The sequence below is a fragment of the Perca fluviatilis genome, chromosome 5 (assembly GCF_010015445.1).
Source record: "Perca fluviatilis chromosome 5, GENO_Pfluv_1.0, whole genome shotgun sequence".
Classification (NCBI taxonomy): Eukaryota; Metazoa; Chordata; class Actinopteri; order Perciformes; family Percidae; genus Perca; species Perca fluviatilis.
Genome location: NC_053116.1, coordinates 25,694,785 through 25,710,143, shown reverse-complemented (window position 1 = coordinate 25,710,143; position 15,359 = coordinate 25,694,785). Strand labels below are relative to the sequence as shown.

Here is a 15,359-nt window from a genome sequence, read left to right as displayed (position 1 = left end):
TCAGAACAACATGTATTTCCTGTTCCTCCCACTTTTAGTCGATATCCAAAGCCAGTCATATACCTGGGTTTTAGCCTGCCTGTACAATGTCTCTTTCAATGCCTCCGACTCTAGTGAAGTGTTAAATAGGTCTTTAACATCATAGGGTTGCTCGTCTCTGGCTGCTTTACGTAAGCCCTCCAGGCTCTTGGGAAAGCTGGGCAGACCCTCCAGGTCCAAGAGAGAGCCCTCCTCCTCTATACACCTGCACACGAGGGAGGGATGGATGGATGGCAGAAACAGGGCAGTATGGATGGGTCGTGTGATGGATGGATGGATGGATAAATGGAAGCATAGATGTAGGGAAGGGAAAGATGGGGAGTTTATGTGAGGGAAAATGAAAGGAGGAAGTTAAGGTGAAAGAAAACATGAAGAGAAGAAAAAAGGAGAGGTACGATTAAAAAGAGGACAGGTAGAGGGAATAAACTCAGAGAAGGAAAAAGAGATTAGAATAGGAGCTGGAGCTGAAACAATCTTTTTCAGTTTTGGGTGTCTGTTTGGGGAACCCTCGTTCAATCGATGTTTTACTTCTGTCTAATGTTTAATATTGGCATTAGTTCTAATGAAAGAAGGTGTAACGCGATGTTTCTGTTTAAAGGTTTTTTAAACAGATACAATGTATGGGGTACTGCGGTTGTAGTTTTGTGTAGATTAGATTGTGTGGTTGGTGTAATTTGGTTTTCTATATAGTTCACAAAATGAATACCTGCGAGTGTGTTCATAGCTCATAGCTAATGGAGCCGTCTCCGTCTCTTCCTCCTCCTCGTCCTCCTCATACACTCCTGTTGTGACGGGAGACGGGGACTCTGGCGCCTCGTCGTGAGACTTCTCTGTTAGGCTGCCTTCCTCCTCCTCCTCATCATCACCCTCCACTTCCTCTTCCTCCTCCTCCAGCCCCTGGAGTCTTAGCTTGGAGTTGGACAAACTGTGGCTGGGTGGGCGTTCCTCCTCAGCCTGGTCTGATCTGCAGAGGGATCAAAGGTCAAAGTAGAGAGGAAGTGTTAGTGATGTTGGCAACTTTTCTGAAACGACAAGAAACAGGCATTTAGAGCTCATGTTATATGTTTCGCTGGTGTGTGGCGCTGCATGTTACAAAAGCAGAAAAACAAAAAATTATGAGAGGCAAAAAAAAACAGTTTGAAGTTTGTTTTTGGCATTCAACGCAACAGTGCATATGAGTGTGAGCAGTCTATCTAGCTGATCACGAAGGGCCTAAGGACAAAGAATCATAGGTAGTGTGGTAGCAATGGTTTTTCAGAGAAAGATGCATAGAGGAACTAAAAGGGAACATATTGGTGGTCCTACTGCAATGATTTAATGATCATTATTATTGATATATATATATATATATTTTACAAATTGTCAATACCCAAGCCTTATTTGCAAATTTAAATCACTGAGTGCTCTTTTTATTGCTTACAAACAATGATTGAAAAGTTTGTTATAGTAATATAGTTTGTTCTCTGTCAGTCTTGATATGTGCGGCTGTTACCATGTCCTGACCATCTAAAAGACATGACTCATCATCACAAGCAGCGAGCGAAACATAAATAATCTGTTGACAGCATGCACAGTCCGACTCCAGTGTCCACACAAACAACATGGCGTGCTGACAGTCTGCCTGGAGCGCTTTTCAAACGGCCCACACATGATTAATTGGCCTGCTCCTCAGAAACAGAGCAGGAGATGGCATGCTTCAGACCGGTTCCTCTACGCCCCGTAATGGTGGAACATACTTTGTGTGACTGAGGAAAGACGATGGCTGATCTGCAAACAGGCTATCAGCACAACACCATTATGACCTGCCATCTGTACATTTTCCAGCCAGCACCCCAACTCCACCCCCTCCACCCCACCTTCATCACCCCCAGACCACGATGTCATGGCTCATGATATCATTTCCTCGGGGACGGCAAATTTACCCCTTCCATTTTTTTGCCACACAGTGGACATTTATCAACTCAGACAGGATTACCTCTGGGAAGGGGTGCACAGGGACAGGATTGGGTCACACTCAGTGGGTGGGTAAATACGGGTAGGGGGACTTTGGGGGAGGAGGGGTTCTCCTCTTTCAATCTAGATTAAATATCACTATAATCAAATTGCAGAGCTGGTTGGCGGGGGAAAAGTCCATGCCTGTGCATGGAGACAAAATCGTAGCTCTGACATAGGGGGCCCTGGGTTTTGTCATTTAGTCTAAACACGTCAGTTGGGTGTTTGTGTTAGCGGGCTGGGGGTACGGATATAGCAAATGGATGGGGGAAGAGCTCCATCATCAGTGGATCTCCTAGATAAATGCCTCAACCTGAGTCCCCCTCAGGGTCCAAACTGCCAACCATTGTAACCCAGTCCCAGACAAGGAACCAGCTCCAACTGTAGTTTTATCTAAACCATAGAGCTTGAGCCATGGCCTGGGTCCTTGTTCCGCCCCAATTATGACCTAGCTTATGGTCCCGAGGAGAGAGATACCTCTTAGTCCCTTAATGCTGCAGTGCTATAAAGTTTGTGTTCATCTAAACCCCCTAACTTGTTTGTTTGAAACTTCTCACCCTCAGAGCAGCAGTGCTGCCTCAGCATCTCCACAGTCCCCAGCTTGGAAACTGGTCAAACAAACAGAGCTACCAGGGACTTTTATTTTGACTGGCTATGATGCTAAAGAGAAGAGAAACTATTTTGCGAGGGCGGTTAAGAGCGATTACAGATAGTCATCCATGAACGTGTGTTTGGCGTTTGACTTCAGTCACTCAGAGGGAGAATAAACAGTGGGCTGTCTGGTGGGAGGACAGAAACCATAATACTTAGTCTCAATTACAGATATTAAAATGTCAGGCCAGCTTGTTGTGGATGAGACTCAGTATTGATCCCAGATGGCAGAGGGGCTAAGTTGCCACTGGGTCTGCTGGCCAAAATGCATGTTGACAAGAGGGGGGGGATGCTGGAGAAAGAGACAGACAAAGTGAGACTACCAGAAAGGAATTCACATTGAAAATGAGAGCGAGATAAAGAGTTAAGGATAGAGGCAAACCCCTGACTGAAAGAGAAAAACATCTCCTCCTCCTTTTCTTTTCCGATACCCTCTTCTTGCCTGAAACCTCTGAAGCTTCCCACCAACTGAGGTATTAACACTGAAAGCATGTCAGGACTTACAACAGGGAGCTGGCCTATTCTTCAATGGCCAGACCGACTGTTTGGCTAAAAAATAGACAATTTTCATCATTTTACAAGTTATGATTTTCAAGAGCAAACACACAAGATGATCACTCCTGCCAGATATAGTGGTAAGCAGATTAATTTACCAACTACAGCTGCTTCACAAAGACAGCTTAAGGAAAATCTTTAGACATGGCTGAAATGTATCAAACTGGAAAAAAACTCATTTAAAAAAATGGTGGATGGTGTCAAAGGAGCTGCAGTAATAGCTTGTTTGTTTTATTTTTGTTCAATTTAATTAGCAGTGGCTTTTAAAAGTTGCAGTTAGATATGCAGTATGGAATTGGGACAATTGGTTGACTAGTGCCATACACATTCAAGCCACTAGAGGGCACTGTGCACCAAGTATTAGCATGTATGTTATTGTGTAGAGGGAGCCGGCACAACTGTTGTTTCACAAAGCTGGTATGTGAGTCCCTGCTTTTTTCATACTACACTCCCACACCACATGTCCTGATAAGGGGAGAGATGTCAAAAATGTATTCAAAGTGGGGACATTTCACCAATTATTTTTGCTTTAGAGTTAGGATTGCCATTAGGTTTAAAATGATGCTGGGGTAAGAATTAGAGCCGTCATGAGAAGTAAGAGGGTTAGCCTCATGGATCAAATGTAATCACTGAAGGTCTTTGCACAAATGTTAATACGAATGTGGTCCGTGAGAGCAAGTTTTCCGGTTACCTCTTGTCCGAGGAGCTGGAGGCCTGGTTCATCTCACTGTTGGAAATGAAGTTGCGGATTTCTGAGAAGTATGAGTCCTCCTTCTCATCTAAAAGTGCATGATTGTCTGGCTCGGAGTTTGGGGAGGAGATGGTGGTTCCTAGGTTGGAAAGCATCCCGGACTGTTGGCTCACTGTTGGGAAAAGCATGCAGACATTTACATTCACAAACATACATGGACACGCACACCAGCACACACACACACACACACACACACACACACACACACACACACACACACACACACACACACACACACACACACACACACACACACACACACACACACACACACACACACACAACCAAACAAACACAAATGATTAGTTTGATGATCATCAGACATATACATAATAGATCAGATTAAGGAAAATGCTAAATATTATGACAGTTATTATACACATTATTCAGATTTTAATATTATATTTAAAAAGCTGAGATTGTGTATTTTTTTTGGTTAAAACTTTGTGAAACTGGGCTGAACATATTTTGTCAAACAGGATAATGTTCATGGAATTTGTGTAGAAGATAAACTGACTGAAGACACGCATTGTTACATTTCGTCAGAAATACTTTTATATATTGTGTTGTGTTGTGTTCTTGACGTTTTACATAACCCTTCTTCTGAAAAGTAAAAAGGGGAATACCGCAGTTACATACTGTACGACAGGTAACTGAGGAAATGCACTTTTTTTTTGCTTATTTGCAGACACTTCAATTTCATGTTTTTTGTTTGCCTTCATGAGATAGCGACAGTGGAGAGATGACAGGAGATGAGAGAGAGAGATGCAACAAAGGTCCTTGGCTAGATTTAAACTGGGAATGTTGCGGTTCATAGTTCTCATCTTAACCAACTGGGGCAGCCCATAATCTTATCTGTTTTTTTCATCCTGGAACATTACAATGATAAAAAGAGGATGTGACACTGTTCTTGAAGAACTGAACCGAACTGCACTGGTCACTCTATTTTGTGACATGTGTGACTTGTGTACGTGTAGTCAAACTTGCATTGCACAAAATATTTTCTCTTCATGTTGTGTTTTTTAACTTTAGGATGTTTTCTTCGTCTGTATCTTTGCAATTTATATTGAATACTTATAGCAGATGCTATTGCTTACTTTAATTTGACTCAGAATTAGTTCTAAGTGTTCTAATAAAGGGTACATTAGGAAACTAAACATCTGGGCACTCTGCCACAAGGAACTTGTGTATATATTGCCTCTTATTAACACACTCAAGTCAAACAATGGCATCCCTTGGTATTTAAGAAAGTTAGTTATGTCGGTGATGTCACAGCAGTTTACAGCTCCACTGGGTTATACAAAGTTGCATAAGGTGGAAAACAAGTGTATTGCCTTGTTTCATTAGGATGCTATTTTGAATTCAGAAAAGTAAGCACAATTGTGAAGCATGGATTACTTGGATGTAAATGCTCAAATACATTTAAATCAATCATTTAGTTAACAAGTTTCTGTTCTATCCATATTCAGCGGCATACTAACATGCTGGACATAAAAAGGCTGTTTTTGGAAACGCAGTAGGAAAAGCAAGTGTGAATTTTTTAATCAAGTGATTCTCCTACTTTAAATCATTCGCAGCACCAAGCTAAACACTTATTTGAGGTGAAGATTCAACCTTTTCCAAATGGGTAATGTGAGCCATTCATTATTCGGTCCCTGCTTAATAACTATATTTCAGTTCTAACAACCTCACTTTTCTCAGAGAAAACTGAGTCATAGATGTTGCAAACTGACCAGGAATGTTCTCATGCTCGTGCTTCTTGAGATGGCGGTCGAGGTTGGTTTGCTGACCGAAGCAGCGGTTGCACAGGTGACACTTGAAGGGTTTCTCCTTGTTATGGATGTTGCGGACGTGGCGTTGAAGATTGGATGAGATGCTGAACGAGCGGTCACAGTATTTACACCTGCCAAAAGGAGAACAGAAGGATGTGAATGTGGGTTAAAAGAGCAGCAGAGTAGCATAGTGATCAGGGACTGCCCTTTAACCAGAGATGGAGGAAGTATTTATGCTGAGGCGAGTAAGTATTAAGTATTCCTTAAGGCTCACCTTAATTGTTAAAACTAAAACTTAGATTTTAGAGAAGGAGCAAATTTAGACATTAGTAGTAGAGCAACTGGAAAGACAATGGAAATAAGCTGCTGATTATGAGCTACAGTAGAAACCAATCCTAATCAGTTAAACTACATAGTGGTTGCGTTGCCAATGGTATTCTCTTTTTTCAGATTATTGTTGGGGCTTGTATTACCATTTATAAGAGCAGGTGGAGGGTGACAGGAAAGGGGGAGAGTGAAAAGGGGAATGACATGCAGCAAAGGGCCAATGGTCGGACTCAAACCCGGGCCACTGCCAAGGACTCAGCTTACATGGGAGACAGTCTACTGGGTGAGCTAGAGGTCACCGTCAATGGTATTCTCTTAAACCAGTTTCATTATTGATTTTATTTTGTTTTTTCTCCAGTTGCCGCCAAGGATGCATCAATCTGATACCTCAACTCAGGGCATCTGGCAATAGCCATTTCCAATCTGATCCCAGAGTGCTTTTTTCCCAAAATAAAATATTTATACCACAGTGCGTGGGACTTATTGGGATCATTGTTATGTAAGTAAAATTAGGCCAGAAATTGATTCAGCCAAGCATAAAGTGTGGAGAATAGCAAAAAGACAAGCAGACAAATGGAAATTCATCAATGAGAGCATGTGTGATCGCAAAGACCCTTTCAGAAAGATTAAAGACCAGACTAAACTTAATAGAATACCTGTAGGGTTGTTCCCCTGTGTGTGTCCGCAAGTGTCTGGTGAGGTTTGCAGAACGAGGGAATATTTTCCCACAATACCTGGAGGGGAGAATTGACAGAAAGGCAGGGAAAAGGGTGGTTGAGTAATCAGTGTATTTTATCGTCATTTCACACATTTGATGTAATATAACGCATTTCCATGTATGTAAACATCTGCTGAAAACTGAAAATAACAGGCTGCATGTCCGGGCACTTACCTGCAGGAGTAACGCTCCTTGCCCTTGCGGAGGATGGCGTCTGAGAGGGAGGGTGGTGGTGAGCGGAAGTTGAACAGTGGATGAGCGTGTTGCAGCGAATTGGGCGGCACGTCCAGTTTTAGAGCGCCAAAGCTCTCCAGCTTCTCTGTCATGTTCTCCATGGCTGACATCTGAGGAGATGGTAGAAAACAAAAAAATTGGGAACAGGTAAGATCAAATATGTTTTATGAGAATCAAGAGATTTTCTAAAGTGGGAAAAGTAAAGTGGTAAAGATTGTGGTATTACTTGCGTATTAAGGGTTTAATTAGAAACCTTGTAGTGTGTGTGTTAAAAGAGCAAAGGAAGCATTGAAAACAAAGAAACAATGTCAGAAAAAGCAGGGAGCGAGGGAAAGAGACAGAGAGCGGAAGCTTTGAGGAAGCAGTATATCAGAGGTTAGCCTTGTTTGTGCTAAAGGCAAGTCACCTCTTTGACCTATAACACATTCACAAACGCTGAAGTACCATTCCTCCAAGTACCCCTCCCCTCCCATTCCCCCTTACCCTCACCTCCAGCATCAGTGCTTTGTTCTCTACCTCTTACCTTCTCCTGCTGAAGCTACTGTTGTAGGCCGGCAAACTGGCTAAATGAGGCATTCAAGAGCCTCGATTGGAGCTGTACAATATAGTTTGAGATACCCCCAACTGATAGCCGCTTCCCCACCCCTGAAAGCTTGTGAACAAAGGGGGGGCAGTTATGTAGGAGTTTATTTGCCAAAAACAGCTTACATCCTTCCTTTTTTAGTGAATACGGGACGGGAGAGACAGGGACAGACACTCCGTCTCGATGTGTTTATTCGCAGTCTGAGAACGGGTGGAGGGGGAGAGGGGTGATTCCGTCATGAGACTGAATTAGAGGTGGCATTGTGTTTGGATCACTGGGAGGATCACAGCTGAGACTCTGATATGAGAAGCTTTTACAGGGGAGCCTGTGAAAGCTTTTCATCGTGGGGATATTGATCAATGATGTGATGATGCCTCATCATGCAATGATGAATAAAACAATGTTGAGTACGGGGTGATTATATTTGAGAAGAGGTGCCATTATAAAATATTTTGCTTGCAAATGACAGAAAATAATTAATGTTAGCTATTCTTATACCAATCATTTGTAAAGGCATGACAACACACATATATGTGTAATGTCATATATGAAAATGTATCTGTCTGCATATGCACCAAATTATTTTTTTGCAAAGTCACAGTTGATAGAGGACACAGATTTCCAGGTCAGATTAAACTGTTTCCCCAACGAGAGCCCCCCATTCTCCTGGAGACAAACACAGGATGTCCTTGATGGACACGGTGCTATTATCTAGCCAGCCAGCCAGCCACAGAGAAAAAAAACTTGGAGGGGGTTGAGTTATTAGCTGGCCTGTGGGCTCCCAGTACTTGAAACAATGCCACAACTAAGATTAGCGTGGCCAAGAGAGTTTGTTACAATTCAAACGGTTATTATTCCCTCTTTTATTAATACTATCATTCCTTGTAATCAAGATTTGTAGAGGTTGGGAGGGTCTGGGGACAGTCAAACAATGTGACTGATTATCAAAGGGGCTGCGATAACAGACTGTGTCTTCTGAAAAAGGTAGAGGTGACGAGGTACACAGGCGCCATTCAATAAACAAAGGAAGAAATCATACAGAACCCTTGAGAAAATAACATCAACACTGTGGAATGATGGTGCATAGGGCCCTATCAATTCAGGTTGCAGCAGCGTGGGAGGCAGGAGTGAGGTATTTTCACATAATACATGGTTTATAAATAATAGTAGATTGCATCTGGGAATAATCAGACTGTATGCAATACCTGGAGGTCAATTCCCCTGTTTGGTATGCCCTCATTGTAGTTTTTGTTTAAAATGCATGTACCATTGGTTGTTTCTACATAAGATTAAACCGAGTGCCTTCCTAGATATAAAATGTGTCTGTGTGTGTGCTGTAAGCTTACCTGTGGATGGAAGAGTGGCGGTGAGGGCCTGAGGAATTTTTCCTTCAGAGCTCCTACGGGGTCGAGTAGCTTCCTCTTCTCCACCCTGCTGGACCAACAACAAGGCAGAGGGTTACGTACCAAGGTCAGAAATCATCTACAACCTCTAACCACACACTTAACACCAACCTCAGCCTTCTTCAATGTGTGAACATAAAAGGATTAAGGTTGCTTTTGTGGAAAAAGCTGTTTCTAGTCTAATCGGGGCTGAAATACCTGTATATGGGGTCCATGAAGAATGCTGAGGGCTTGGCGTAGTGAAGGGGTGGTGGCTGGTGTGGCTGTGCCTGGGGCTGCTGGTGCTGGGCGATGGAGGATTGGGGCAACAACTGGGAATGGGCGTGTGGAAACCCAGATGGGGTTTCATCCTTGATGGAAACCCCCTTTCCAATGCCAAAGATATGGTTCTTTCTATTTTGTGGCTCAGCTGCCACACCATTATGACCACCTCGGCTCCGGACACCAATGCTGAGGTCCAATGGCTGTTCTTCACCGCTAGATATTGCTAAATGTCCACTACTGCTCCCAGTACTACTAGGGTTTGAAGGGTTTGTTGGGGTGGGAGGAGCTAATTTGGTCTCCTTGGGCTTTGTGGTGAGATCAAACGGGGACTCCCCTGTGGAAGCAGGAGCTCCTGGGGCACCAGAAACCATCTTGTGCAGCTGCTCGCGAGGTGACTTGGGCTCTGCTTTGAAGAACATGCTAGGATTGAGGGCACCTCGATCAGCGCTGAAGGGATAAAGGGAGTTGTGAAAGTTGGGCAAAAACTGAAAGGGAAACATGGAATGGTAGGGCAATGGACCCATCTTCTTCTCCTGATGGAGACCAATCAAACCTGGACCAAAATATTTCTCTGCAATAGAGGCAATGGCTTTGATGGAATCTGTGGATGCATTGGCATTTGTGTTGGTGGGTGGGAGGGCTTGCTCATCAGGTGGAGGGAAGAAGGAGTGCTGGGATGATGCAGAAGAAAGAAAGGGACGATCGATAGCAAAGTTCCCAGAACTAGACACGGCTGATATCAACGCACTGTTTGTGTCTTCTAACTGGTGGCTTTCTTGACTTGATATGGCCCCAGACGGCTTCCTTCTTTTACCATTTCGCTCACGTTCACTCTCTCCATCGCTCTCCAGGTCAGAACCATCACCTGAAGCAGTACCAGTGGTGGTGTCCAAATCTGTCCCACTTGTGGTATTAACATCTTCAAGGTCACTAGCGTCAGACATGTCTGCCATCTTAGATTTTGGCTTGGCCTCTCCAGAAGACAAATCTAGTTTGTTCTCTTTTTCTCTGTCTTCCAGCCGACTCAAACTGTAACCTCCATTGCTGTTTGTGGAGCTAACCAGGGACAGTGGAGGGGCATCTAGGGGACTCCGAGGCAGTTTCACCTCCTGACTGCCTCCTGACTGCTTTAGCAGCGGACTAGCCGGCAATAAAGGTGGTCGTGGATACAGTGATGGGGAGAAGATACCTGGGAAACCATGAGGGAGGGATGGGAAGCCATGGGGTCCTGGGGAAAAGGGCAATCCAGCGTGAGGGTGAGGTCGGGAGGGAAAGTAGTCAGTGAAGCCTAAACCTGACTGGTTTAGACCTTGAAGGTGGGGATGGTGGGACTTGGCCTTGGCCATGATGGGGCTGGAGCTCATGGGAATGCCAGGGTTGAACATTCCTGCCGGCGAGCCATAATGGTTTTTGCCTTCACAGAAGCGGCGATGCTTGTTGAGGGAGGAGGTAGTGCTGAACAACTGCCCACAGTCCTTACACTTGATCTGGGTGCGACAGTCAGCATGCATACGCTTGTGGCGGCAGAGATTGGAGAACTGGGTGTAGGACTTGTGGCACACCTCGCCTGGGGGAGCAAAAAGACGCAGCCCATCAGGGCCTGGTTAAACCCATTTTAACACTGTCTCTAACTTTGTATACCAAATCAACAGCAAAACATACATCTAAATGGAAACTGCTGATGAAATAGCTCTAGAAAAGAAAGGGACTGTTTTCTATGGATGAAACCAACCACTCATTCTACAAATTGAAATTGGTCCTGATCTACTGTATCTACATTGTATGTATTTTACAATGATAACTGAACATGCAAGAAATATCATAAAATACATACAGTATGTTATTAATTCCCTTAAAGAGAGCAAAAATGTATCTCATCCATTATTAAATATGATGTATAATTATCATTCATTATTATTATAGTATTAGTAGTCCAAACTAATCTAAACTATATGTTATAAAGTTTTGCTGTAAAAAAAGCATATGTGAACAGGTAAAATCTATTATTTACAGAATATTAGCAAGTTAATTGCAACACAAATATGATCCCTGGACCTGTATGCCTGGTTCAGACGATTTAAATAGGATCAAAAAATTGGCGTACATGGAGAAGTAGATGAGGTGGAAAGAAAATAGGTATAAAATAAATGGACTGTTAAGAATAAAGGAGTCATTAACTTCCAAAGCTCTCACTTACAGATAAAGGGTTTGACACTGCTGTGGATGTGCTTATGCTGTTTGAGGCCTGACGAGGTGGCAAAAGTCTTGCCACACTCAGGACATGTGTGAGCGCGCGCCCCCACGTGCTGGGAGCGGATGTGGCGCTGAAGGTTGCTGGGATCTGTGAACACCTGAAATTTGAAATAAGCATATAAAAATACTATGTATGCCATGAATGAAAAAATGTTGTTCTTTCAAAATGACTAAATGTCTGTCCATTACTATTACGAATGAAGACTTAAAAACAAGACCAGCAGAATTTCTGAAGCAGATAAAGCCTGTGTGTTCAGTGTACAACTTACGTGCCGGGTATGCTGTACCTTATCACAGTTTTCACACTCAAAGCGCTTGCCACTGTCATGTGACATCTGGTGACGGATGAGGTTGGACTTCCAGTTGAAGGCTTTGGGGCACTGGTCACACTTGTACTCCCTCTCCTCTGTATGGACTATCATGTGTTGGCCAAGACTTGATAAAGAGAGCACAAGACCATCAGTGAAATGGACTGTATGTGTTGAATGTGTACATCTTTATAGGTACTGCAGTGTGGTAGTTATCACGTGTCTGTGTACCTGTACTCATTTGGGAAGATCTTCTCACAGTCTTTACACTCGTGGACAGGCTCGTCGCTGTCCTCGCGTTCCTGTTTGAAGTCCTCTCTCAGTGTGTCAAAGATGGAGCCGGAACTGGAGCACGAGTACTTCTGGTGCCGCCGCAACTCAAGTGTTGAGGAGAACAGCTCATCACAGTCTTCACAGCGGTACATCTGTTCATCTGCACGCACGCACACACACACACACACACACACACAGAGAGAGAGAGAGAGAGGGAGAGAGATTTCTTTAGCAATCACACAATTAAGCTTCTTGAAATATGTAATATCTATTGAAATATACCATAAATGCTTCGAGAATATGATACGAATAACAATGTTTTGTTGTCGTGATATTGTTTTAAGGCTACCTGCTAGCAATAAAAACAAAATTCCTTATTCATTCCTGTTGTCAAAACAGCATTTTCCAGTTTCACCATTCTTCTTTCTTTCTTATATATCATCCTATACAATATCTTAAATTAAAAATACATGGAAATATTTATCTAAAAAAAAATGAAAAAGTCCTCATAAAGATAAAATCCAAACTTGGAGTAACAGCCCCCAATTTTATCTTTAGGAAGAGGACAGTAATATGTTTAGTACGATTAGCTTGTCAACATTTCAGGCAGCAACTAGGACAATCCGCAGGAGGACATTTAATTGTCTCCATTTGGCTTTTGTATGCAAACAAAAATGACTACATTTTATGTGAAAAGACAAAACCAACTTTGCTGTGCACAAAGAAACAATTAACTAACTAACTCCTGTAGGTTGCATCTCCCTTATGCAGAACCAATCATCCAGTTGTATATAAAAACTGTTGATACTACTAAACAAGAAGAACAATCTATTACCTATCCGTGTGTTAGTTACAGCTAAATAGACTCCTATTCAAATGGTAAAAGCAACAATCCTGCAATTGATATTCACATAAAATGGAAATCAATTAGCAGTGAAATGTAGCCTTAATTAACACAGTTAATTGCTTGTTAAAGCAAGTGTTTGCTTGAGACTGTAGGTGTAATAGCACACAGGGGAAACAATAGGGGCTGGTCTTCCCCTTCCATGTTGATAACCTTTACAATACTTCTCACCACCAAGGTCAAATACATAAAACTCGGCCCGGCATTTTCAATAGCAAGTTCCTGAGTCAGACGCCAAGTTCAACAGATCAGGGGAAAGCCCAGTGGAGTGTCTTTGTGCACAGCCAATAATGTGTGTATGAGTGTGTGAGTGTGCATATGAACATTTTCCAAAAGGAATGAGCCACAAGCAACAGAAGTAAGCAGGGGCAGAGTGGCGCCAACCCCATGGTGATTTCAGCGCCAAGCTGCCATACCCTCTTTGCCATGACCCAAGCAGCCAATGCCTGACTCGCCTCCCCCACCCCCAGGTGTCCCAACACGCCATGCACACCCATCCATCATTTCAAGCTGCACTAAATGAGTTTATCCAAAATGACTTACAGTGCATGGCTCACCTGCTTTCTACTGCATGTGACCGTTTATCCAGCTGGAACTTCTTGGGCACATTAAAAGGGCATTAGTGTAGCAACATCAATGTGTCTAACCTCGGGGAGAAGGATAAATGACCTTCTGGTCAATGGGCCATTACACTGAGCTCACATGCTAAACTAACTCACTGACTTTGACACCAGTGTGCACATATATCATTGAGAGCAAGTGTTTTACTGTGAGAGAGTTGGCTATCATTTGCTCTAAAGTGCAAACATCTCACCACTCGGATACTTTTGTCTGTGGGCTTTAACAGTGGAACGTGTTTTGCAAAAAAGGTTCATACATCAACTACAATAAACTTAGAAGTTAAAAAAATGCGTGTATGACAAAAGCACTTGCAAACCTCTCTTGCAACAGGAACGTAGGTGTTGAGAAAATCTCTGTGTGGACACTCAGGTGTGCATGCATCAGTGAGGATGCACGCAAATAGAGGTGCTTATGAGTGTGCATCACTGTGCCTGTGTTTATTCAGTTAGTCTGGTCTGGGCGGTTAGGGTGTGTGTGTCTGTGTGTGTGTGTGGGGGGGGGTTAAAAAAAGGGGAGACTAATAGCTCTCTGGGAGACGAAGGGAAGCACAATTATGTGCAGTTTAGCAGCTAATCTGGGAGCATGGGTGAGGTCTCAGGGGAGTCCTCAAGTCGTCTACTTCAAATTCCTTCTCCGATAAGCCAGACACAGAGAGCAGGGCTGCACTGCCAAGCTCCCACTCAGCCCTGCTACCTTTCTCTCTCTCACACACACACAAATACATGGAGACAAAACAGACACTCTCATCCCTCCTATAGGTGGACTCTGACTGTCTCTTTGTCCTCCTTTCTCTCTGCTTTTCTGTCTCTCTAATAAACATCTTCAAACAGTAGACAGACTGTTGCACTTCATTTTTGTCTGTCTGCCTTCATCGCTCTCTCACACCAACACACAACGCCAAATACTTTGGCTCTGACACACACATTCTGGCAGGTGGAGTGTCTCTCTTTTCTCTCTGTCTGCCTCCCTCTTTTTATATTTCACATACATACACACAGAGGAATTGAACAAATCATTTACAAGTCTGCTCCATCTTTGACGCACTCCTAGAACAAGCCAATCTGCTTCTTTTCAATAATCTAGCTTGCTTTGAGCTCCCGTCTCTTCCTGTTCCTTTGACATGGAGATCTGTGCTTAAACCGTGCATCATGCATGGGGGGAAAACTGGTGAAATGCAGAACATCTCACGAACATCTTGTTCTCCCTTCACCATTTTATAGTCAATGACAAGTAAGAGTAATCCGATTTTTTTCTGTATCCCTAGTTCCAGAAAGACTGGAAACACAACAAAACAATGTTACCTGACAACAGCACTTCACCACAATAAGTCCAAGATGTTTAAAGAAATACAGCGGAACTACGGCCCCTTTTCCGCTTAAGTGAACTTTGAAAGAAAAGCCCAGATCGACAGTGAACAGCTGTCCAAGTTAGATTATGAGATAAAATATTGGATATATTCAGTCTGACGTATAGAGGCATGGTTCAAAGGTAGTGAGTACAGTGAATCAGGTTACCCACTCAGAGGGAAGACAGGCGGGTGAGAGCACCTAAAAACGTGACGCACTTTGAAATGTGAGCCAGTGTACAGACACACCAGTGTACAGACAATTGTCTGTACACTGGCTCACATTTCAAAGTGTTAACAGTGTACAGCAAGGTGTACAGGAGCACTCAACATACACAATCTTGCAGAATTTAGTATTATAAAGGA

The 15,359-nt window shown here is 43.2% G+C and overlaps 1 protein-coding gene across 11 annotated transcripts in view; it reads right to left on the bottom strand.

The window, feature by feature from the left end:
* Positions 1-15,359, bottom strand: part of prdm16 (PR domain containing 16) — a 182,290-nt gene that overhangs the window by 4,247 nt on the left and 162,684 nt on the right. For 5 of the 11 annotated variants that reach the window (XM_039800077.1, XM_039800080.1, XM_039800072.1 and 2 more), the window contains 11 exons: positions 12,082-12,283; positions 11,812-11,977; positions 11,487-11,640; positions 9,224-10,889; positions 8,969-9,056; positions 6,980-7,149; positions 6,744-6,821; positions 5,722-5,891; positions 3,929-4,100; positions 746-1,003; positions 64-244 (listed from right to left, as the gene is read on the bottom strand). In XM_039800077.1, coding sequence (XP_039656011.1) covers positions 64-244; positions 746-1,003; positions 3,929-4,100; positions 5,722-5,891; positions 6,744-6,821; positions 6,980-7,149; positions 8,969-9,056; positions 9,224-10,889; positions 11,487-11,640; positions 11,812-11,977; positions 12,082-12,283 — 3,305 coding nt within the window. The remainder of the gene's footprint in view (positions 1-63; positions 245-745; positions 1,004-3,928; positions 4,101-5,721; positions 5,892-6,743; positions 6,822-6,979; positions 7,150-8,968; positions 9,057-9,223; positions 10,890-11,486; positions 11,641-11,811; positions 11,978-12,081; positions 12,284-15,359) is intronic. The other 6 variants (XM_039800074.1, XM_039800076.1, XM_039800075.1 and 3 more) reach the window with 6 other exon arrangements.